The 24,388-nt window shown below is 48.3% G+C and overlaps 1 protein-coding gene across 4 annotated transcripts in view; it reads left to right on the top strand.

Moving 5' to 3' along the window:
* SCN8A (sodium voltage-gated channel alpha subunit 8) overlaps positions 1-24,388 on the top strand; it is a 119,548-nt gene that overhangs the window by 7,024 nt on the left and 88,136 nt on the right. For all 4 annotated transcript variants that reach the window (XM_038752266.1, XM_038752267.1, XM_038752264.1 and 1 more), the window contains exon 2: positions 19,724-20,048. In XM_038752266.1, the coding sequence (XP_038608194.1) occupies positions 19,773-20,048 (276 nt within the window). In that variant the 5' untranslated portion in view covers positions 19,724-19,772. The remainder of the gene's footprint in view (positions 1-19,723; positions 20,049-24,388) is intronic.

Here is a 24,388-nt window from a genome sequence, read left to right as displayed (position 1 = left end):
TAATCCCAAATTAAGCTTTGGGGTAAATATGAGATAATCAGGTTCCACATAGGACTCACAGTCTAAGTGCATCATCATCATCATCATAATAATGTGCCAATAATAATAATGATAATAATGGCATTTGTTAAGCGCTTACTATGTGCAAAGCACTGTTTTAAGCGCTGGGGGATACAAGGTGATCAAGTTGTCCCACGGGGGGCTCACAGTCTTAATCCCATATTAAACTTTGGGGTAAATATGAGATAATCAGGTTCCACATAGGACTCACAGTCTCAGTGCATCATCATCATCCTAATAATAATGTGCCAATAATAATAATGATAATGGCATTTGTTAAGCGCTTACTATGTGCAAAGCACTGTCCTAAACGCTGGGGGGATACAAGATGATCAGGTTATCCCACGGGGGGCTCACGGTCTTAATCCCATATTAAGCTTTGGGGTAAATATGAGATAATCAGGTTCCACATAGTACTCACAGTCTAAGTGCATCATCATCATCATCATAATAATGTGCCAATAATAATAATGATAATAATGGCATTTGTTAAGCGCTTACTATGTGCAAAGCACTGTTTTAAGCGCTGGGGGATACAAGGTGATCAAGTTGTCCCACGGGGGGGCTCACAGTCTTAATCCCATATTAAACTTTGGGGTAAATATGAGATAATCAGGTTCCACATAGGACTCCCAGTCTAAGTGCATCATCATCATCATCATCATCACAATGTGCCAATAATAATAATGATAATAATGGCATTTGTTAAGTGCTTACTATGTGCAAAGCACTGTTCTAAGTGCTGGGGGATACAAGATGATCAAGTTGTCCCACGGCGGGCTCACAGTCTTAATCCCATATTAAACTTTGGGGTAAATATGAGATAATCAGGTTCCACATAGGACTCACAGTCTAAGTGCATCATCATCATAATGTGCCAATAATAATAATGATAATAATGGCATTTGTTAAGCGCTTACTATGTGCAAAGCACTGTTTTAAGCACTGGGGGGATACAAGGTGATCAAGTTGTCCCACTGGGGGCTCACCAGTCTTAATCCCATATTAAAGTTTGGGGTAAATATGAGATAATCAGGTTCCACATAGGACTCACAGTCTAAGTGCATCATCATCATAATGTGCCAATAATAATAATCATCATCATCATCATCAATCGTATTTATTGAGCGCTTACTATGTGCAGAGCACTGTACTAAGCGCTTGGGAAGTACAAATTGGTAACAAATAGAGACAGTCCCTACCCGACAGTGGGCTCACAGTCTAAAAGGGGGGTCTAAAAGGGGGGGGGATAATAATAATAATAAGAATATTATAAGACTAATAATGGGGATATAATAATGGGGATAAGAATAATAATAATGATAATAATGGCATTTGTTAAGCGCTTACTATGTGCAAAGCACTGTTTTAAGCGCTGAGGGGATACAAGGTGATCAAGTTGTCCCACTGGGGGCTCACCAGTCTTAATCCCATATTAAATTTTGGGGTAAATATGAGATAATCAGGTTCCACATAGGACTCACAGTCTAGGACGACATATATTTTGTCGTGTGGGGAGGGTGGGAGCGGGAAGGGGAAGCTGGGGATTTGGGAAGGTCGGTTCTGAACTGATCCTGAACTGATGAGAAGCAGCGTGGCGGGACAAGCGAGAACGAGGCGCAGGGAGAAGGTTAGCACCGGAAGAGCAGAGAGGGCTGGCTGGGATGGAGAGGCGAGAAGGGAGGTGAGTCAATCACTCAATCAATCAATCAATCATATTTATTGAGCGCTTACTGTGTGCAGAGCATTGGACTGAGCGTTTGGGAAGTCCAAGTCGGCAACATCCAGAGACGGTCCCTACCCGACAGCGGGCTCACGGTCTAGAAGGGGGAGACAGAGAACAATCAATCAATCAATCAATCAATCAATCAGTCGTATTTATTGAGCGCTTACTGTGTGCAGAGCATTGGACTGAGCGCTTGGGAAGTCCAAGTCGGCAACATCTAGAGACGGCCCGTACCTGACAGCGGGCTCACAGTCTAGAAGGGGGAGACAGACAACAATCAATCAATCAATCAATCAATCGATCGTATTTATTGAGCGCTTACTGTGTGCAGAGCACTGTACTAAGCGCTTGGGAAGTACAAGCTGGCAACATATAGAGACGGTCCCTACCCAACAGGGGGCTCACAGTCTAAAAGGGGGAGACAGAGAACGAAACCAAACATACTAACAAAATAAAATAAATAGAATAGATAGGTACAAGTAAAATAGATAAATAAAACATATTAGCAAAATAAAATAAATGGAATAGATATGTACAGGTAAAATAAATCAATAAATAGAGTAATAAATCCGTACAAACATATATACAGGTGCTGTGGGGAGGGGAAGGAGGTAAGGCTGGGGGGATGGAGAGGGGAAGTCCCCTTCTTTTCTAATTATTTTTTGTTAGTATGTTTGGTTTTGTTCTCTGTCTCCCCCTTTTAGACTGTGAGCCCACTGTTGGGTAGGGACCGTCTCTATATGTTGCCAACTTGGACTTCCCAAGCGCTTAGTATAGTGCTCTGCACTCAGTAAGTGCTCAATAAATACGATTGATTGATTGACTGATTGATTCTAGCCTGTGAGCCCACTGTTGGGTAGGGACCGTCTCTATATGTTGCCAACTTGGACTTCCCAAGCGCTTAGTCCAGTGCTCTGCACACAGTAAGCGCTCAATAAATACGATTGATTGATTGAAGGAGGGAGCTCAGTCTGGGAAGGCCTCCTGGAGGAGGTGAGCTCTCAGTAGGGCCTTGAAGGGAGGAGTAAGGTGAGGTAAGAAGAGCTTCGAAGACAAGAGTGAGGAGTTTTTTGCCGAGGCTCCGTGTCCTCTTCCCGTTTTTTAATGGCATGAGCTAAGCGTTCACTGTGCACCAGGCGCTGCCCTAATAATAATCGTGGCATTTGTTAAGCGCCTACTCCGTGCCAGGCTCTGTACTAGGCGCTGGGGTGCGCACAGGCCAACTGGGTTGGACCCAGCCCCTCCCCATGTGGGACTCGCCGTCCCCATCCCCGTTTTACAGATGAGGTCACTGAGGCGCGGAGAAGGGAAGTGACCGGCCCAAGGTCACACAGCAGACGAGGGGCAGAGCCGGGATTAGAACCCGTGACCTTCTGATTCCCAGGCCCGGGGTCCGCCCACTACAGCGTGCAGCTTCTCCAGGCTCTGCGGTAGATACAAGGCGGTCAGGTTGGGCCCTGCCCGTGTCCCACGTGGGGCTCACAGTCTTCATCCCCACTGTACAGATGGGATAACTGAGTCAGCCAGTCGTATTGATGGAGAGCTTACTGCGTGCAGAGCACTGTACTGAGCGCTGGGGTAGGTACAGACTAATCAGGTTGGACCCGATTCGTGGCCAGCATGGGGCTGATGGTCTTCCTCTCTGTTGTACACGGGAGGTAACTGAGTCAGTCGCATTATTGAGCGCTTACGGTGTGCAAAACACTATACTGAGCATTTGGGAGGGTATACGCCGTGTGGCCCAGTGGAAAGAGCCCGGGCTCAGGAATCAGAGGTCATGGGTTCGAATTCCGGCCCTGCCGCTTGTCAGCTGTGTGACTCTGGGCGAGTCACGTCACTTCTAGACTGTGAGCCCACAGTTGGGTAGGGACTGTCTCTATGTGTTGCCAGCTTGGACTTCCCAAGCGCTTAGTACAGTGCTCTGCACACAGTAAGCGCTCAATAAATACGATTGATTGATTCTCTGTGCCTCAGTTACCTCATCTGTAAACATCACCTTGTAACCTCCCCAGCGCTTAGAACAGTGCTTTGCACATCGTAAGCGCTTAATAAATGCCATCATTCATTCATTCGATGGTATTTATTGAGCGCTTACTGTGTGCAGAGCACTGTACTGAGCGCTTGGGAAGTCCAAGTTGGCAGCATGTAGGGACGGTCCCTACCCAACCGCGGGCTCACGGTCTAGAAGGGGGAGACAGAGAACAAAACAAAACATATTAACAAAATAAAATAAATAGAATAAATATGTATGAATACAATCAATCAATAAATAGAGTAATAAATCCATACAAACATATATACATATATCCAGGTGCTGTGGGGAGGGGAAGGAGGTAAGGAGTCAGAGGACTTGAGTTCTAATTCCGGCTCCATCATAAAATACCATTAGAAAAAAAATCCATCGGACACGGTCCCCGCCCGCGGCCTCGGGGTTCACAATCTAAGAGCTGGGGGGAGGTGGCTACCGTCCCCATTTTATGGAGGAGGAAACTGAGGGCCCCAAGAGGCCAAGTGACTTGCCCAAGGTCATTCATTCATTCAATCGTATTTAATGAGCGCTTACTGCGTGCAGAGCACTGGACTAAGCGCTTGGGAAGTCCAAGTTGGCAACATAGAGAGACGGTCCCTACCCAACAGTGGGCTCACAGTCTAGAAGATCGAGCCCAGGCCCGGGAGCCGGGAGGACCTGGGTTCTAATTCCGGCCCCGCCACTTGACCTTGGGCAAGTCACTGCCCCTCTCTGGGCCTCAGTTTCCTCATCTGCAAAATGGGGATTCAATCCCTGTTCTCCCTCCGATTTAGAGCCCCACGCGGAACCCGATGATCTTGGATCTTCCCTACCACTCGGTGAAGTGCACTTAGGGAAAACCAGCAGCGTGGCTCAGTGGAAAGAGCCCGGGCTTTGGAGTCAGTGGTCGTGGGTTCAAATCCCGGCTCTGCCAACTGTCAGCTGTGTGACCTTGGGCAAGTCACTTAACTTCTCTGGGCCTCAGTTCCCTCATCTGGAAAATGGGGGTTGACTGTGAGCCCCCCGTGGGACAACCTGATCACCTTGTAACCCCCCAGCGCTTAGAACAGTGCTTTGCACATTGCAAGCGCTTAATAAATCCCATTATTATTATTATTATTATTGGTATTATTAGTAAAGCACCAAATATTTTTTTCCGTCCTGAGTGGGCAGCTCGTGGCTGAGGAGGCTCGGGTTGGAATCTCCAGTTGATTTCTTGGAATCTCCGGCTGATTCCTTCCGGTTCACGACTGACGTCCAGCGAAGGTGAAAACATTCATTCATTCAGTCGTATTTATTGAGCGCTTACTGTGTGCAGAGCACTGGACTAAGCGCTTGGGATGGACAGGTTGGCAACAAACCTGAAAACATAGGGTAATGCTGCCGTAAACCAGTGGTATATATTGAGCGCTCACCGGGTGCAGAGCACTGAACTAAGCGCTCAGGAGAGGACAGGACAACAGAGTAGGTCGACACATTCCCTGCCCACAGAGAGCTTTGAGTGTGTGAGCATTTTTGCAGATATTTGTACATATTTATTATTCTGTTTTTATTTGTACATATCTATTCTATTTTATTTTGCTAATATATTTTGTTTTGTTCTCCGTCTCCCCCTTCTAGACTGTGAGCCCACTGTTGGGTAGGGACCGTCTCTAGATGTTGCCAGCTTATACTTCCCAAGCGCTTAGTACAGTGCTGTGCACACAGTAAGCGCTCAATAAATGCGATTGATTGATAGGGACCGTCTCTATATGTTGCCCACTTGGACTTCCCAAGCGCTTAGTACAGTGCTCTGCACACAGTAAGTGCTCAATAAATACGATGGAATGAATGAATGAATGTTAATGATGTGCATCTAGCTTTACTTCTGTTTATTCTGCTGACTTGCCACCTGTCCGCAGGTTTGGTTTTGCCGTCTGTCTCCCCCTCCTAGACTGTGAGCCCGCTGTTGGGTAGGGACCATCCCTATATGTTGCCGACTTGGACTTCCCAAGCGCTTAGTACAGTGCTCTGCACACAGTAAGCACTCAATAAATGCGATTGAGTGAATGAATGAATTTGGGTAGAAATATGTGAATGTTGTTTGTTATTTTTTTTTTTGCAGTAAGTGATGATGATGATGATGATGGCATTTATTAAGCGCTTACTATGTGCCAAGCACTGTTCTAAGCGCTGGGGAGGTTACAAGCTGATTAGGTTGGCCCACGGGGGGCCCACAGTCTTCATCCCCGTTTTACAGATGAGGGAACTGAGGCACAGAGAAGTGAAGTGACAGTTTCATTGCTTGAAGTGGTGATTGCCAAATTCTTTACCTGTGGGTTCCTCGATATTCATTCATTCAATCAATCGTATTTATTGAGCGTTTACTGTGTGCAGAGCACTGTACTAAGCGCTTGGGAAGTCCGAGTTGGCAACATATAGAGATGGTCCCTACCCAACAGCGGGCTCACAGTCTAAAAGGGGGAGACCGACAACAAAACCAAGCATATTAACGGTCTCCCCCCACTCCCAGACTATAAGCTTGTTGTGGGCAGGGAATGTGTCTGCTTATTTTTATCTGGTACTCTGCCAAGCTCTTAGTACAGCGCTGTGCACACAGTGAGCGCTCAGTAAATACGACTGGATGAAGGAATATCTGTCAACGAGTGAGTGAGTGAATTCGGGATCAGTGGCCTTCTCCCAAAGATGCCACATGGCCCGTATTCCGGATCCGTTCCTTGGGAAGACCCTCCTCTGTAGAAAGCGGGAATCTTCAAGGCCTCGGGCTCCAGAGGACGGAAATGAGAGGGATGAAGCTCATGGATGTTAAAAGACGATTATTTTTTATGCTTTTTTAATCCATCAATCGGTGGTATGCAATGAACGCTTACTGGGGACAGAAAACTGGGCTAAACGCTTTCAATCATTAGTTCATTCAGTTGTATTTATTGCGGCCTTACCATGTGGTGGTAATAATAATAATAATAATAATTTTGGTATTTGTTAAGCGCTTACTATGTGCGGAGCACTGTTCTAATAATAATAATAATTTTGGTATTTGTTAAGCGCTTACTATGTGCAGAGCACTGTTCTAATAATAATAATAACTTTGGTATTTGTTAAGCGCTTACTATGTGCAGAGCACTGTTCTAATAATAATAATAATTTTGGTATTTGTTAAGCGCTTACTATGTGCAGAGCACTGTTCTAATAATAATAATAACTTTGGTATTTGGTAAGCGCTTACTATGTGCAGAGCACTGTTCTAATAATAATAATAATTTTGGTACTTGTTAAGCGCTTACTATGTGCAGAGCACTGTTCTAATAATAATAATAACTTTGGTATTTGTTAAGCGCTTACTATGTGCAGAGCACTGTTCTAATAATAATAATAACTTTGGTATTTGTTAAGCGCTTACTATGTGCAGAGCACTGTTCTAACAATAATAATAATTTTGGTGTTTGTTAAGCACTTACTATGTGCAGAGTACTGTTCTAATAATAATAATAACTTTGGTATTTGTTAAGCGCTTACTATGTGCAGAGCACTGTTCCAATAATAATAATAATTTTGGTATTTGTTAAGCGCTTACTATGTGCAGAGCACTGTTCTAATAATAATAATAATTTTGGTATTTGTTAAGCACTTACTATGTGCAGAGCACTGTTCTAATAATAATGATAATTTTGGTATTTGTTAAGCGCTTACTATGTGCAGAGCACTGTTCTAATAGTAATAATAATTTTGGTATTTGTTAAGCGCTTACTATGTGCAGAGCACTGTTCTAATAATAATAACAATTTTGGTATTTGTTAAGCGCTTACTATGTGCAGAGCACTGTTCTAATAATAATAATAATTTTGGTATTTGTTAAGTGCTTACTATGTGCTGAGCACTGTTCTAATAATAATAATAATTTTGGTGTTTGTTAAGCGCTTACTATGTGCAGAGCACTGTTCTAATAAAAACTTTGGTATTTGTTAAGCGCTTACTATGTGCAGAGCACTGTTCTAATAATAATAAAAACTTTGGTATTTGTTAAGCGCTTACTATGTGCAGAGCACTGTTCTAAGCGCCAGGGAGGATACAAGGTGATCAGGTTGTCCCGTGTGGGGCTCACAATCTTAATCCCCATTGTACAGATGAGGTAACTGAGGCACAGAGAAGTTAAGTGGCTTGCCCAAGGTCCCACAGCTGACAAGCGGCAGGGCCAGGATTCGAACCCATGACCTCTGACTTGCCCGAAGTCACCCAGCTGACAGTTGGGGGAGCCGGGATTTGAACCCATGACCTCTGACTCTTTCCACTGAGCCACACTGCTTCTCGAAGATGGTAACAGAGCGGGTCAGAGATCCCTGGCGGCCGGAGGCTTAGTACAGTGCCTGGCACGTAGTAAGCGCTTAGCCCCCTCCTTCCCCTCCCCATCCCCCCCACCTTACCTCCTTCCCCTCCCCACAGCACCTGTATAGATGTTTGGACGGATTTATTACTCTATTTATTGATTTCTTTTATTTGTACATATTCTATTTATTTTATTTTGTTAATATGTTTGGTTTTGTGGTCTGTCCCCCCCTTCTAGACTGTGAGCCTGCTGTTGGGTAGGGACCGTCTCTAGATGTTGTCAACTTGGACTTCCCAAGCGCTTAGTACAGTGCTGTGCACACAGTAAGCGCTCAATAAATACAAATGAATGAGAAGCCCCACTTCCAAAGCCAGGGAACCAGACAGAACCCGGGAGTCCTCTTCCCAAAACGCATCCCACCAGCCCCACTCTCTCCATTCATTCATTCATTCATTCATTCATTCAATCGTATTGCTCTATTTATTTTACTTGTACATATTTATTCTGTTTATTTTATTTTGTCAATATGTTTTGTTTTGTCATCTGTCTCCCCCCTCTAGACTGTGAGCCCGCTGTTGGGTAGGGACCGTCTCTGTAGGTTGCCAACTTGGACTTCCCAAGCGCTTAGTACAGTGCTCAATAAATACGATTGATTGATTGATTGATTAACTTCTCTGTGCCCCAGTTCCCTCATCTGTAAAATGGGGATAAAGACTGTGAGCCCCCCGTGGGACAACCTGATCACCTGGTAACCTCCCCGGTGCTTAGAACAGTGCTTTGCACATAGTAAGCACTTAATAAATGCCATTATTATTATTATTATTATTATTATTATTTCCCGGCTCCGCCACTTGTCAGCTGTGTGACTTTGGGCAAGTCACTTAACTTCTCTGTGCCCCAGTTCCCTCATCTGTAAAATGGGGATAAAGCCTGTGAGACCCCCGTGGGACAACCTGATCACCTGGTAACCTCCCCGGCGCTTAGAACAGTGCTTTGCACATAGTAAGCGCTTAATAAATGCCTTTATTATTATTATTATTATTATATCCCGGCTCCGCCACTTGTTAGCTGTGTGACTTTGGGCAAGTCACTTAACTTCTCTGTGGCCCCCCCCCCCCCCCGGTGGGACAACCTGATCACCTGGTAACCTCCCCGGCGCTTAGAACAGTGCTTTGCACATAGTAAGTGCTTAATAAATGCCATTATTATTATTATCATTATTATATCCCAGCTCCGCCACTTGTCAGCTGTGTGACTTTGGACAAGTCACTTAACTTCTCTGTGCCCCAGTTCCCTCATCTGTAAAATGGGGATAAAGGCTGTGAGCCCCCTGTGAGACAACCTGATCACCTGGTAACCTCCCTGGCACTTAGAACAGTGCTTGGCACATAGTAAGCGCTTAGTAAATGCCATCACCATTATTATAATAATATAATTAATGAAAATTATTAAATAATGATCAATAATATATTATTATTATTAATAGTAAATACGATTGAATGACTGACTGAATGAATAATGGCCCAGGCCCACCTCTGGGCGCGGGAGGCCAGGGTTCAATTCCGTCCCCCGAGCTAGGCCGGAGAGCGGGAGGCCTCGGATTCCCGACTCCAAGAAAGCGTCCGTTGGGAATGGGAAGAGGCCGGACTCCCGGCCTGCCTTAGAAAGACCAAAGAGCCATTGATTAGATTTAGGTCTTTTCCATCTTTAATTTTAATTAGATCGCCTGCAACCCGGCCCTCAGGGGATGGTGCGGTTTTGCTCTAAGGGCTTCTAAATATCTCTGCCGCCTCATTCATTCATTCATATTTATTGAGCGCTTCACTGTGTGCAGAGCACCGGACTAAGCGCTTGGGAAGTCCAAGTTGGCAACATAGAGACGGCCCCTACTCGACAGTGGGCTAACAGTCTAGAAGGGGGAGACGGACGACAAAATAAAACATATTAACAAAATAAAATAGAATAGTAAATATTCATTCATTCATTCATTCATTCATTCATTGTCTCCAATCCTAAAGGGCCCCCAGGGGCCGGGGGTGTCACAGGCAGCTCCCCTTGGTCTTCCCGGGCTTCGTGGGACAGTGAGGATGTTGATGTGCCGGCTGGAAGAGCGTTAATAATAATAATAATAATAATAATAATAATAATATCAGTGGATTTTGTCAAGCGCGTACTATAATAATAATAATAATAATAATAATGGCATTTATTAAGTGCCTACTATGTGCAAAGTATTAATCTATTTATTTATTATTACTCTATTTATTTATTTTATTTGTACATATCTATTCTATTTATTTTATTTTGTTAGTATGTTTGGTTTTGTTCTCTGTCTCCCCCTTTTAGACTGTGAGCCCACTGTTGGGTAGGGACTGTCTCTATATGTTGCCAATTTGTACTTCCCAAGCACTTAGTACAGTGCTCTGCACATAGTAAGCTCTCAATAAATACGATTGATGATGATGATGATGATGATGCAAAGCCCTATTCTAAGCACCAGGGAGGATACAAGGTGATCAGGTTGTCCCGCGGGGGGCTCCCAGCCTTCCTCCCCATTTTCCAGATGAGGTCACTGAGGCCCAGAGAAGTGAAGCGACTTGCCCAAAGTCACCCAGCTGACAGTTGGCGGAGCGGGGATTTGAACCCATGACCTCTGACTCCAAAGCCCGGGCTCTTGCCACTGAGCCACGTTGTTAAGCGCTTACTATGTGCCAGGAACTGTACTAAGCGCTGGGGAGGATACAAGCAAATCGAGTTGGACACAGTCCCTGTCCCCCGTGGGGCTCACAGTCTCCGTCCCCATTTTACAGGTGAGGGAACTGAGACCCAGAGAAGTGAAGTGACTCACCCAAGGTCACACAGCTGACAAGTGGAGGAGCTGGGATTAGAACCCGTGACCTTCTGTCCAGTACATCATGCTGCAGGGCATAGAGCCCACGTCCCCCCACCTCCCCCTACCCCATTTCATTCATTCATTCAATCGTATTTATTGAACGCTTACTGTGTGCAGAGCACTGTACTAAGCGCTTGGGAAGTACAAGTCGGCAACATAGAGAGACGGTCCCTACCCATTCATTAGACTTAATCAATTAATCAATTAGATTAAACTATCCATCTTACCTCCTTCCCTTCCCCACAGCACCTGTATATATGTATATATGTTTGTACATATTTGTTACTCTATTTATGTATTTATTTATTTTACTTGTACATATCTATTCTATTTATTTTATTTTGTTAGTATGTTTGGTTTTGTTCTCTGTCTCCCCCTTTTAGACTGTGAGCCCACTGTTGGGTAGGGACTGTCTCTATATGTTGCCAACTTGTACTTCCCAAGCGCTTAGTACAGTGCTCTGCACACAGTAAGCGCTCAATAAATACGATTGATGATGATGATGATGATTAAACATTTCGGTTCTCTGGCACCAAACCGAGCGTCCAAACTCATTCATTCATTCAGTCGTATTTATTGAGTGCTTGCTGTGTGCAGAGCACTGTACTAAGCACTTGAGTGAGTTCAGTGCGGCAATAAACGGTCACATTCCCTGTCCACAAAGGGCTTACAGTAGAAGCAGCGTGGCTCAGCGGAAAGAGCCCGGGCTTTGGAGTCAGAGGTCATGGGTTCAAATCCCGGCTCTGCCACTTGTCAGCTGGGTGACTTTGGGCAAGTCGCTTCACTTCTCCAGGCCTCAGTTACCTCATCTGTAAAAATGGGGATGAAGACTGTGAGCCCCCCGTGGGACAGCCTGATCACCTTGTAATCTCCCCAGTGCTGTGGAGAAGCAGTGTGGCTCAGTGGAAAGAGCCCGGGCTTTGGAGTCAGAGGGCATGGGTTCAAATCCCAGCTCCGCCAGTTGTCAGCTGGGGGACTTTGGGCAAGTCACTTCACTTCTCCAGGCCTCAGTTACCTCATCTGTAAAAATGGGGATGAAGACTGTGAGCCCCCCGTGGGACAGCCTGATCACCTTGTAATCTCCCCAGTGCTGTGGAGAAGCAGTGTGGCTCAGTGGAAAGAGCCCGGGCTTTGGAGTCAGAGGTCATGGGTTCAAATCCCGGCTCCGCCAATTGCCAGCTGGGGGACTTTGGGCAAGTCACTTCACTTCTCTGTGCCTCAGTTACCTCATCTGTAAAATGGGGATTAAGACTGTGAGCCCCCCGTGGGACAACCTTATCATCTTGTAACTTCCCCAGTGCTTAGAACAGTGCTTTGCACATAGTAAGTGCTTAATAAATGCCATTATTAGTATTAGTATTATTCTCCAGGCCTCAGTTACCTCATCTGTAAAAATGGGGATGAAGACTGTGAGCCCCTTGTGGGACAGCCTGATCACCTTGTAATCTCCCCAGTGCTTTGGAGAAGCAGCGTGGCTCAGTGGAAAGAGCCCGGGCTTTGGAGTCAGAGGTCATGGGTTCAAATCCCGGCTCCGCCACTTGTCAGCTGGGGGACTTGGGGCAAGTCACTTCACTTCTCCAGGCCTCAGTTACCTCATCTGTAAAAATGGGGATGAAGACTGTGAGCTCCCCGTGGGACAGCCTGATCACCTTGTAACCTCCCCAGTGCTTAGAACAGTGCTTGGCACATAGTAAGCGTGTAATAAATGCCATTATTATTATTATTACAGGCTAGAATGGGGGAGACAGACATCAACACAAATAAATGCCGCTTGCTTCCTCTGGAGAGAGGAGCATTGTAATAATAATAATAATTGGCATTTGTTAAGCGCTTACTATGTGCATAGCACTGTTCTAAGCGCTGGGGAGGTTACAGGGTGACCAGGTTGTCCCATGAGGGGCTCACAGTCTTAATCCCCATTTTACAGGTGAGGTAACTGAGGCCCAGAGAAGTTAAGTGACTTGCCCAAGATCACACAGCAGACATGTGGCGGAGTCGGGATTCGAACCCACGACCTCTGACTCCAAAGCCCGTGCTCTTTCCACTGAGCCACGCTACTCAAGTGAGCCCGGGCCTGGGTGTCAGAAGGACCTGGTTCTAATCCCAAAGATGAGGCCACCGAGGCCCAGAGAGGTGAAGTGACTTGCCCGGAGTCACCCAGCTGACGGTTGGTGGAGTCGGAATTCGAACCCATGACCTCTGACTCCAAAGCCCGGGCTCTTTCCACTGAGCCACGGTGCTTCTCTAGATCCAGGGTGATCAGGTCGGACACAGGCCCTGTTCCATGTGGGGCTTGCGGGCTAAGCTATTATTAATTATTAAGTAGGAGGGAGATCAGGCCTTTCCCACCCCAATCCCTGAGGAAAACCCGGCAGGCTTCCTCTCCGAAAGACTCCCAGGGGGCTGACGGGAGAGAGGAACTTCGGCGCCAACAGGCAGTGTTGGATTAATTAAAAAAAAAAATTTGTTAAGCACTTACGATGTGCCAGGCACTGTACTAAGCGCTGGGGTGGATACTTTCTTGTACATATCTACTATTCTATTTATTTTATATTGTCAATATGTTTTCTTTTGTTGTCTGTCTCCCCGTTCTAGACTGTGAGCCTGCTGTCTATCAATCAATCAATCGTATTTATTGAGCGCTTACTGTGTGCAGAGCACTGTACTAAGCGCTTGGGAAGCCCTACCCAACAGTGGGCTCACAGTCTAGAAGGGGGAGACAGAGAACAAAACAAAACATATTAACAAATTAACAAAATAAAAGAAACAGAATAAATATGTACAAATAAAATAAATAGAGTAATAAATCCGTACAAACATATATACATTTATACAGGTGCTGTGGGGAGGGGAAGGAGGTAAGGCGGGGGGGAATGGGGAGGAGGGGGAGAGGAAGGAGGGGGCTCAGTCTGGGCAAGATGGTCCATTAAAGGGTGTGAGCCCTCTGAGGGCAGGACCCGGATTCTGGGAATCCATGGGAAGCAGCGTGGCTCAGTGGAAAGAGCCCGGGCTTTGGAGTCAGAGGTCATGGGTTCAAATCCCGGCTCCGCCAACTGCCAGCTGGGTGACTTTGGCCAAGTCACTTCACTTCTCTGTGCCTCAGTTACCTCATCTGTCAAATGGGGATTAAGACTGTGAGCCCCCGTGGGACAACCTGATCACCTTGTAACCTCCCCAGCACTTAAAACAGTGCTTTGCACATAGTAGGTGCTTAATAAATGCCAGTATTATTATTATTATTATTATGGACTTGATTTTATTGTAGGGAGCTGGGCCTGGGCATCAGAAGCATGTGGGTTCTCATCCCGCCTCTTCCACTTGTCTGCTGAGTGACCTTGGACGAATCACTTCCCTTCTCTAGGCCTCAGTTCCCTCATCTGTAAAATGGGGATTAAGACTGTGAGCCCTCACGTGGGACACGGACAGTGTCCAATCTGATGATCTTGTCTCTACCCCAGCGCTTAGTCCAGTGTCTGGCGCGTATTAAATCGGTATCCAGAACCGGCTGATACAGTTCCGGGGTTGATTTTCTTGCCGACTGTGGGCCGTGGTGCGCGGCGTGCTGTGGTTTGCGGTTCCCTGCCCGGCGGGGACGGGGGGCAGTTGGCGGAGACCCCTTCATGGCTAAGTTTGGGGCCCTGGGAGGCGATTCCCCCCCACCCCTCTCCCATCGCCTGCCATCCTCAGTCAGCGCCGTCCAGACTCCTCACGGGAAGTGGGGGGATTCCAGCCCGCTTCTCCCTTCCCCTTTAGTCTGGGTGCCCCCCGCCGTGGGTCCCACCTTCCCGGCCTCGGCCCGGCTCCCCCGGGCAGTGAGCCCCGGTGGGCGGGCGGGCGGGCGGGCTCCCCGGTGGGCCCCTTGGAGCCGGCCCCGCCGCTCTACCGCGCTCGGCAGTGCTGCAGTGCTGTTGCGTCAGTGCCGGGGCCTCAGGATTTCTCTCTCTCTCTCTCTCTCTCTTTTTCCTCTCTTCCCTCTCCTTCTCTTCCTCTCTCTCCCTCTCTGTTTCTCTCGCTGTCTCTCTCTCTCTCTCTCTCCCATCTTTCTCTCCCTAACACTCTCCCCATCTCTTTCTCTTCCATCTCCCCATCTCCCCATCTTTCTCTCCCTAGCTCTCTCTCCCCCCAACTCTTTCTCCTCCATCCCTCTCTCCCCATCTCTCCCTCACCCTCCCCATCTCTCTCTCTCCCCATCTCTCTCTCCATATCTCTCCCACCTCACTCTCACTATCTCTCTCCCTCCTCATCTCCTTCCCCATCTCTCCATCTGTCTCTCCCCATCTCTCTCTCTCCATCTCACTCTCCCCTCTCTCTGTCTCTTTCCTCCCATCTTTCTCTCCCTAACTCTCTCCCCATCTCTTTCTCCTCCATCTCTCTGTCTCCCCATCTTTCTCTCCCTAGCTCTCTCTCCCCCAACTCTTTCTCCTCCATCTCTCTCTCTCCCCATCTCTCCCTCTCCATCTCTCTTCCCATCTCTCTCTCTCCATATCTCTCCCCACCTCACTCTCCCAATCTCCCTCCCCATCTCTCCATCTGTCTCTCCCCATCTCTCTCTCTCCATCTCACTCTCCCCCCATCTTTCTCTCCCTAACTCTCTCCCCATCTCTTTCTCCTCCATCTCTCTGTCTCCCCATCTTTCTCTCCCTAGCTCTCTCTCCCCCAACTCATTCTCCTCCATCTCTCTCTCCCCATCTCTCCCTCTCCCTCCCCATCTCTCTCCCCATCTCTCTTTCCATATCTCTCCCCACCTCATTCTCACTCTCTCTCTCCCCATCTCCTTCCCCATCTCTCCATCTGTCTCTCCCCATCTCTCTCTCTCCATCTCACTCTCCCCTCTCTCTGTCTCTCTCTCTCTCCCATCTTTCGCTCCCTAACTCTCTCCCCATCTCTTTCTCCTCCACCTCTCCATCTCCCTGTCTTTCTCTCCCTAGCTCTCTCCCCCCCAGCTTTCTCCTCCATCCCTCTCTCCCCATTTCTCTCTCTCCATATCGCTCCCCACCTCACTCTCACTATCTCTCTCCCTCCCCATCTCCTTCCCCATCTCTCCATCTGTCTCTCCCCATCTCTCCATCTGTCTCTCCCCGTCTCTCTCTCCATCTCACTCTCCCATCTCCTTCTCCCTCCCCGTGAGGTTCGTTTGTTTTCTCATCCCTGGGTGGCAGGTACCTGAAGTAGACACCTTCCTCTCCTCTCCCGTTGGTCTCCTAGGAAAAGGTGTTCACCCCCCGGACCCCGGCTCTGTTTTGGGGACAGCCTCTGTGGGAGGGAGGAGGGAAGAAGGGAGACTTGCAAACTGTCTTTAGGCAGAGAAAGCCAAGATGCATATGCTCGTGGCCTCCCCCAAGCCTGCAAGGGTTTGTTTCTTTTCTGGAAGCAGAGCTGGGGGATGAGGTTTAGGGGCAAACGGGATGTACCAGCCGCGGAGCGTCTCCCCGATTATTAGTCCCGGGTCCTGCCCCATTCTTCCGCACCGTAATAGGGCGGAAGAAGCGGCGTGGCTCAGTGGAACGAGCCCGGGCTTTGGAGTCAGAGGTCATGGGTTCAAATTCCAGCTCCGCCACTTGTCAGCTGGGGGACTTTGGGCAAGTCGCTTCACTTCTCTGGGCCTCGGTTCCCTCATCTGTCAAATGGGGATAAAGACTCTGAGCCCCCGGTGGGACAACCTGATCACCTGGTAACCTCCCCAGTGCTTAGAACAGTGCTTCGCACGTAGTAAGCGCTTAATAAATGCCATTATTATTATTATTAATAGTCATGCCATCTGGGAATGAGTCTGGTCCCATTAAGCGTGGTAGTTGTTAAGCGCCTACTGTGTGCCAGGAACTGTTCTAAGCCCTGAGGTAGATACAAGCTAATCAGGTTGGACACAGTCCCTGTCCCACGCGGGGCTCACTGTCTTCATCCCCATTTTCCAGATGAGAGAATGGAGACGCAGAGAAGCGAAGCGGCTTGCCCAACTTCACACAAGCAGACGTGTGGAGGAGCCAGGATTAGAACCCCCGCCTGCTAAAATGGGGAGTCGGCCCACTTCTCCCTCCTGCTTATTCATTCAGTTGTATTTATTGAGCACTTACTGTGGGCGAAGCACTGTAATTAATTAATTAATAATGGCATGTTTTAAGCGCTTACTATGTGCAAAGCACTGTTCTAAGCGCTGGGGGGATACAAGGTGATCAGGTTGTCCCACGGGGGGCCCACAGTCTTCCTCCCCATTTTACAGATGAGGTCACTGAGGCTCAGAGAAGTTAAGTGACTTGCCCAAGGTCACACAGCAGACATGTGGCGGAGCCGGGATTCGAACCCACGGCCTCTGACTCCAAAGCCCGCGCTCTTTCCACTGAGCCACGCTGCTTCCCCACTGTACTAAGCGCTTGGGAGAGTCCAACAGCGCGGCTCAGTGGAAAGAGCCCGGGCTTTGGAGTCAGAGGTCATGGGTTCGAATCCCGGCTCCACCAGTTGTCAGCTGGGGGACTTTGGGCGAGTCACTTCACTTCTCCGGGCCTCGGTTCCCTCATCTGGAAAATGGGGATGAAGACTGGGAGCCCCTCGTGGGACAACCTGATCACCTTGTAACCTCCCCAGTGCTTAGAACAGTGCTTTGCACATAGTAAGCGCTCAATCAATCAATCAATTGTATTTATTGAGTGCTTACTGTGTGCAGAGCACTGTAGTAAGCGCTTGGGAAGTCCAAGTCGGCGACACATAGAAACAGTCCCTACCCAACAGTGGGCTCACAGTCTAGAAGTCGGTGAGAAGACTGTGAGAAGGCGGCATTTTTTTTTAAATGCCATTAAAAAAAAACAAACCCAAAAACAGACAGACACCTGCCTGCCCGCAGTGAGCTGGCAGTCTAGAGGGAAGACAGACATTGATATAAATAAATGCTTCGATGGTGAGCCCCAGACATTAATATAAATAAATACGTAAATAAATGCTTAGACCGTGAGCCCCATTTGGGACAGGGTCGGACAGTGAGCTCACAGTCTAGAGGGGAGACAGACATTAATATAAATAAATGCTTCGACGGTGAGCCCCAGACATTAATATAAGTAAATAGGTAAATAAATGCTTAGACCGTGAGCCCCGTTTGGGACAGGGTCAGACAGTGAGCTCACAGTCTAGAGGGGAGACAGACATTAATATAAATAAATGCTTCGACGGGGAGCCCCGTTTGGCACAGGGGCCGCGTCCGACCCGGTTAAATAAATAGGTAAATAAATGCTTCGACGGTGAGCCCCAGACATTAATATAAGTAAATAGGTAAATAAATGCTTAGACCGTGAGCCCCGTTTGGGACAGGGTCGGACAGTGAGCTCACAGTCTAGAGGGGAGACAGACATTAATATAAATAAATGCTTCGACGGTGAGCCCCGTTTGGGACAGGGGCCGCGTCCAACCTGGTTAAATAAATAGGTAAATAAATGCTTCGACGGTGAGCCCCAGACATTAATATAAGTAAATAGGTAAATAAATGCTTAGACCGTGAGCCCCGGTTGGGACAGGGTCAGACAGTGAGCTCACATTCTAGAGGGGAGACAGACATTAATATAAATAAATGCTTCGACGGGGAGCCCCGTTTGGGACAGGGGCCGCGTCCGACCCGATTAAATAAATAGGTAAATAAATGCTTCGACGGTGAGCTCCAGACATTAATATAAGTAAATAGGTAAATAAATGCTTAGACCGTGAGCCCCGTTTGGGACAGGGTCGAACAGTGAGCTCACAGTCTAGAGGGGAGACAGACATTAATATAAATAAATGCTTCGACGGTGAGCCCCATTTGGGACAGGGGCCGCGTCCGACCTGGTTAAATAAATAGGTAAATAAATGCTTCGACGGTGAGCCCCAGACATTAATATAAGTAAATAGGTAAATAAATGCTTAGACCGTGAGCCCCGTTTGGGACAGGGTCGGACAGTGAGCTCACAGTCTAGAGGGGGGACAGACATTAATATAAATAAATGCTTCGACGGGGAGCCCCGTTTGGGACAGGGGCCGCGTCCGACCCGGTTAAATAAATAGGTAAATAAATGCTTAGACCGTGAGCCCCGTTTAGGACAGGGTCGGACAGTGAGCTCACAGTCTAGAGGGGAGACAGACATTAATATAAATAAATGCTTCGACGGGGAGCCCCGTTTGGGACAGGGGCCGCGTCCGACCTGGTTAAATAAATAGGTAAATAAATGCTTAGACCGTGAGCCCCGTTTGGGACAGGGTCGGACAGTGAGCTCACAGTCTAACGGGGAGACAGACATTAATATAAATAAATGCTTCGACGGTGAGCCCCGTTTGGGACAGGGGCCGCGTCCGACCCGGTTAAATAAATAGGTAAATAAGTGCTTCGACGGTGAGCCCCAGACATTAATAGAAGTAAATAGGTAAATAAATGCTTAGACCGTAAGCCCCATTTGGGACAGGGTCGGACAGTGAGCTCACAGTCTAGAGGGGAGACAGACATTAATATAAATAAATGCTTCGACGGGGAGCCCCGTTTGGGACAGGGGCCGCGTCCGACCTGGTTAAATAAATAGGTAAATAAATGTTTAGACCGTGAGCCCCGTTTGGGACAGGGACCGCGTCCGGCCTGGTTATCTTGCTCGGTGCTTGGTGTACAGTGCCGCGCAGAGCCGTCCCACACCCCCAACCCTCCCGCGGGGTCCGCGTGCTCCGGCGGCGAGGACCTAACAGGTCGGGCGGTCCATCCCCTTTCCCCAGGATCCTCCCGCCGGCCGCTCACTGAGGCAGGCTGCCGCAGGATGAGAAGATGGCGGGCCGGCTGCTCGCACCCCCGGGCCCCGAGAGCTTCAAGCCCTTCACCCCGGAGTCCCTGGCCAACATCGAGAAGCGCATCGCCGAGGACAAGGTCAAGAAGCCGCCCAAGCCCGACAGCAGCCACCGGGACGACGATGAGGACAGCAAGCCCAAGCCCAACAGCGACCTGGAGGCCGGCAAGAGCTTGCCCTTCATCTACGGCGACATCCCGCAGGGCCTGGTGGCCGTGCCCCTGGAGGACTTCGACCCCTACTATTTGACGCAGAAAGTGAGTGGGACAGGGGCAGTGGGGGGGACAGGCCTCTTGCCCGCACCCGCTGCCGTTTCTTCACTCTTCCCGTCGTCTCTGTCGAGCGCTTACCGTGTGCGGAGCGCCGTACTGAGCGCTTGGGAAGCCCACGTCGGCAACGTCGAGAGGCGGTCCCTACCCGACAGCGGGCTCACAGTCGGGCAGACGGACGGCAGAACAGAAGGTGTGGGCCGACCTTATTGACCGAGCGCTCGCCTCGCTGAGCGTTCGGGCTCGGGCGGTGCCACTCAGCCAGGCGTACTTATTAATTATTGGGGTATTCGTTGAGCGCTTACTGTGTGCCAGGAGCCCGTCGTTGGGTAGGGACCATCCGTCATCCATCTCAGTCGTATTTATTGAGCGCTTACTGTGTGCAGAGCACTGTAGTAAGCACTTGGGAAGTCCAAGTTGGCAACTTATAGAGACGGTCCCTACCCAACAGTGGGCTCGCAGTCTAGAAGAGGGAGACAGAGAACAAAACAAAACATATTAAAATAAAATAAATAGAATAGATATGTACAAGTAAAATAAATAAATAAATAGAGTAATAAATACGTACAAACATATATACAGGTGCTGTGGGGAAGAGACCGGCTCTGTATGTTGCCAACTTGGACTTCCCAAGTGCTTAGTCCAGGGCTCTGCACATGGTAAGCGCTCAATAAATACGACTGAATGAACGGAGGAATGAATCTGGGGGTGGATACGAGCTAATCGCGTTAGATCATCAATCGTATTTATTGAGCGCTTACTGTGTGCAGAGCACTGTACTAAGCGCTTGGGAAGTACAAGTTGGCAACATATAGAGCCAGTCCCTACCCAGCAGTGGGCTCACAGTCTAACAGGGACTGTTAGATGCAGTTATTGAGCGCTTACCGTGTGCCGAGCACTGTGCTAAGTGCTTGGGAGAGGACTGTAGAACAATAAACAGGCACATTCCCTGCCCACGACGAGCGTTCAGTCTGGAAGGGGAGACGGACGGTAATAGAAATAAATAAATGACGGATGTGGACGTAAGCGCCGTGGGACTGGGAAGGAGGATAAATAAAGGGAGAAAATCAGGGCGACGCAGAAGGGATCTGTCTCCCCCTTCTAGACTGTGAGCCCGCTGTTGGGTAGGGGCCGTCTCTAGATGTTGCCAACTTGGACTTCCCAAGCGCTTAGTACAGTGCTCTGCACGCGGTAAGCGCTCAATAAATACGATTGAATGAATGAATGGGAGACGAGGAAAGGAGGGATTAGTCGGGGAAGGCCTCTTGGAGGAGGCGGGCCTTCGATAAAGCTTTGACGGTGGGGAGAGTGATCGATGATCTGTCAGATGTGAAGAGAGTTGGTAGATGTGATGGCCGCCTTCAAGCACCGTGCGATCTTCGGGGGGAAAAGGGCATTAAAGAGGATTACGGAGAGGGGAAATTGTAGAGTAGCGTGGCGTAGTTAGAAGCAGCCTGAGAGTGAGAAGGTCATGGGTTCTAATTCCGGCTCCACCTGTCTGCTGTGCATCCTAGGACGAGTCAATTCCCTTCTCTGTGCCTCAGTTCCCTCATCTGTAAAATGGTGATGGAGACTGTGGGACAGGGACTGTGTCCAACCCAATTTGCCTGTATCCACCCCGGCGCCTGGCACATAGTAAGCGCTTGACGAATACCATCATGATTATTATAAATGTCGGGGGGCCCGGGCTAAATATCAACATTCGTCTGTGGTGATCCGTTCTAAGCTCCAGCGCTTAGAGCAGTGCTTTGCGCAGAGTAAGCGCTCAACAAATGCCATCATTACCGTTATTATCCGTGAGTGAATTCTCCGCGGTGCGAATTATCCGCAAGCCTTTTTTTCTTTTTAAGTCGTCACCGGCCGAGCCCACTCTTTTCTCCCGCCGGAGCCTCTACAGACCGAGCGAGTGTGTAAGCGTGTTGAAGGCAGGGAGCAGGTCTGTCCATTCATTCAGTCGTATTTATTGAGCGCTTACTGTGTGCAGAGCACTGTACTAAGCGCTTGGGAAGTCCAAGTTGGCAACACATAGAGACGGTCCCTACCCCGCAGTGGGCTCACAGTCTAGAAGGCTTTTTGTCCTGTGCTCTATCTGCCAAATCCATGCTGCTCCTCAGGGCTCACCATCAAAATAGGAGGGAGAACAGGGATTGAACCCCCAGTTGAGGCAACTGAGGCACAGAGAAGTTACACGGCTCACCCTCAGTCACACAGCCGAGAAGCAGAGGAGCCGGGATGAGAACCCAGGTGCTCTGACTCCCAGTGTGAGTGAATGTGAGCACGTTTAGAGAAGCAGCGTGGCTCAGTGGAAAAGAGCCCGGGCTTTGGAGTCAGAGGTCGTGGGTTCAAATCCCGGCCCCGCTGATTGTCAGCTGGGTGACTTTGGGCAAGTCACTTCACTTCTCCGGGCCTCAGTTCCCTCATCTGTAAAATGGGGATGAAGACTGGGAGCCCCACGGGGGACCACGTCATCACCTTGTATCCTCCCCAGCACTTAGAACAGTGCTTTGCACGTAGTAAGCGCTTAACAAATACCAAAATTATTGTTATTATTATTATTATTATTTTATTAAAGCGGTTGATGGGAGTCAAGGCCTGGCCCGTGTGGGGGACGATCGGAGTGGACTGGCGGGAGAGGATGGGGTAGTTAACATTGACAATTTGGGAGTTTCACCTCACAGTTCATCTGAACTTGTCTTTTCTATCCTTCCTATTTTTGTCAGTCAGTGGTTTCTGTTATAATCATTCTAATTCATTCATTCAATCGTATTTATTGAGCGCTTACTATGTGCAAAGCACTGTTCTAAGCGCTGGGGGGATACAAGGGGATCAGGTTGTCCCACGTGGGGCTCACAGTCCTAATCCCCATTTTACAGATAAGGTAACTGAGGCCCAGAGAAGTGAAGTGACTTGCTGAAAGTCACACGGCTGACAATTGGCAGAGCCGGGATTCGAACCCATGACCTCTGACTCCAAAGCCCGGGCTCTTCCCACTGAGCCCTGCCGCTTCTCTAATCATGGTATTTGTTAAGCGCTTACAGTGTGCCAGGCACTGTTCTAAGTGCTGGGGTAGATACTGATCTATTTATTTTATTTTGTTAATACGTTTTGTTTTGTTGTCCGTCTCCCCCTTCTAGACTGTGAGCCCGCTGTTGGGTAGGGCCCGTCTCTAGATGTTGCCAACTTGGACTTCCCGAGCGCTTAGTACAGTGCTCTGCACACAGTAAGCGCTCAATAAATACGATTGGATGAATGAATGGGCACCGCACCTCTGTCCGTTCCCTGTCAGAGGGCGGAGGGTAGATTGGTTGGGTACCCTTTATCCCCGCTTTATTCTATTTATTTTATTTTGTTAATATGTTTTGTTGTCTGTCTCCCCCTTCTAGACTGTGAGCCCGCTGTCAGTTAGGGACCGTCTCTAGATGTTGCCATCTTGGACTTCCCGAGCGCTTAGTACAGTGCTCTGCACACAGTAAGCGCTCAATAAATACGATTGAATGAATGAATGGTATTTAAGCGCTTACTAGGTGCCAGGCACTGTACTAGACGCTGGGATAGATCCATGCAAATTGGGTTGGACACAGTCCCTGTTCATTCATTCATTCATTCATTCAGTCGTATTTACTGAGCGCTTACTGTGTACAGAGCATTGTACTAAGCGCTTGGGAAGTCCAAGTTGGCAACATAGAGAGACGATCCCTACCCAACAGTGGGCTCACAGTCTAGAAGGGGGAGACAGACAACGAAACAAGACAAATTAACAAAATAAAATGAGTAGAATAGTAAATTCATGCAATTGTATTTATTGAGCGCTTACTGTGGGCAGAGCACTGGACTAAGCGCTTGGGAAGTCCAAGTTGGCAACATATAGAGACGGTCCTCCTCCTCCTCATTCATTCATTCAATCGTATTTATTGAGCGCTTACTGTGTGCAGAGCACTGGACTAAGCGCTTGGGAAGTCCAAGTAGGCAACATTTAGAGACGGTCCCTACCCAACAGTGGGCTCACAGTCTAGAAGGGGGAGACAGACGACAAAACAAAACATATTAACAAAATAATATAAGTAGAATAGTGAATTCATTCAATCGTATTTATTGAGCGTTTACTGTGTGCAGAGCACTGGACTAAGCGCTTGGGAAGTCCAAGTTGGCAACATATAGAGACGGTTCTCCTCATTCATTCATTCAATCGTATTTATTGAGCACTTACTGTGTGCAGAGCACTGTACTAAGCGCTTGGGAAGTCCAAGTTGGCAACATCTAGAGACAGTCCCTACCCAACCGTGGGCTCACAGTCTAGAAGGGGGAGACAGACAACAAAACAAAGCATA

Source organism: Tachyglossus aculeatus, chromosome 10, assembly GCF_015852505.1.
Source record: "Tachyglossus aculeatus isolate mTacAcu1 chromosome 10, mTacAcu1.pri, whole genome shotgun sequence".
Taxonomy (NCBI): Eukaryota; Metazoa; Chordata; class Mammalia; order Monotremata; family Tachyglossidae; genus Tachyglossus; species Tachyglossus aculeatus.
This window is presented reverse-complemented; position numbering and strand designations above follow the sequence as displayed.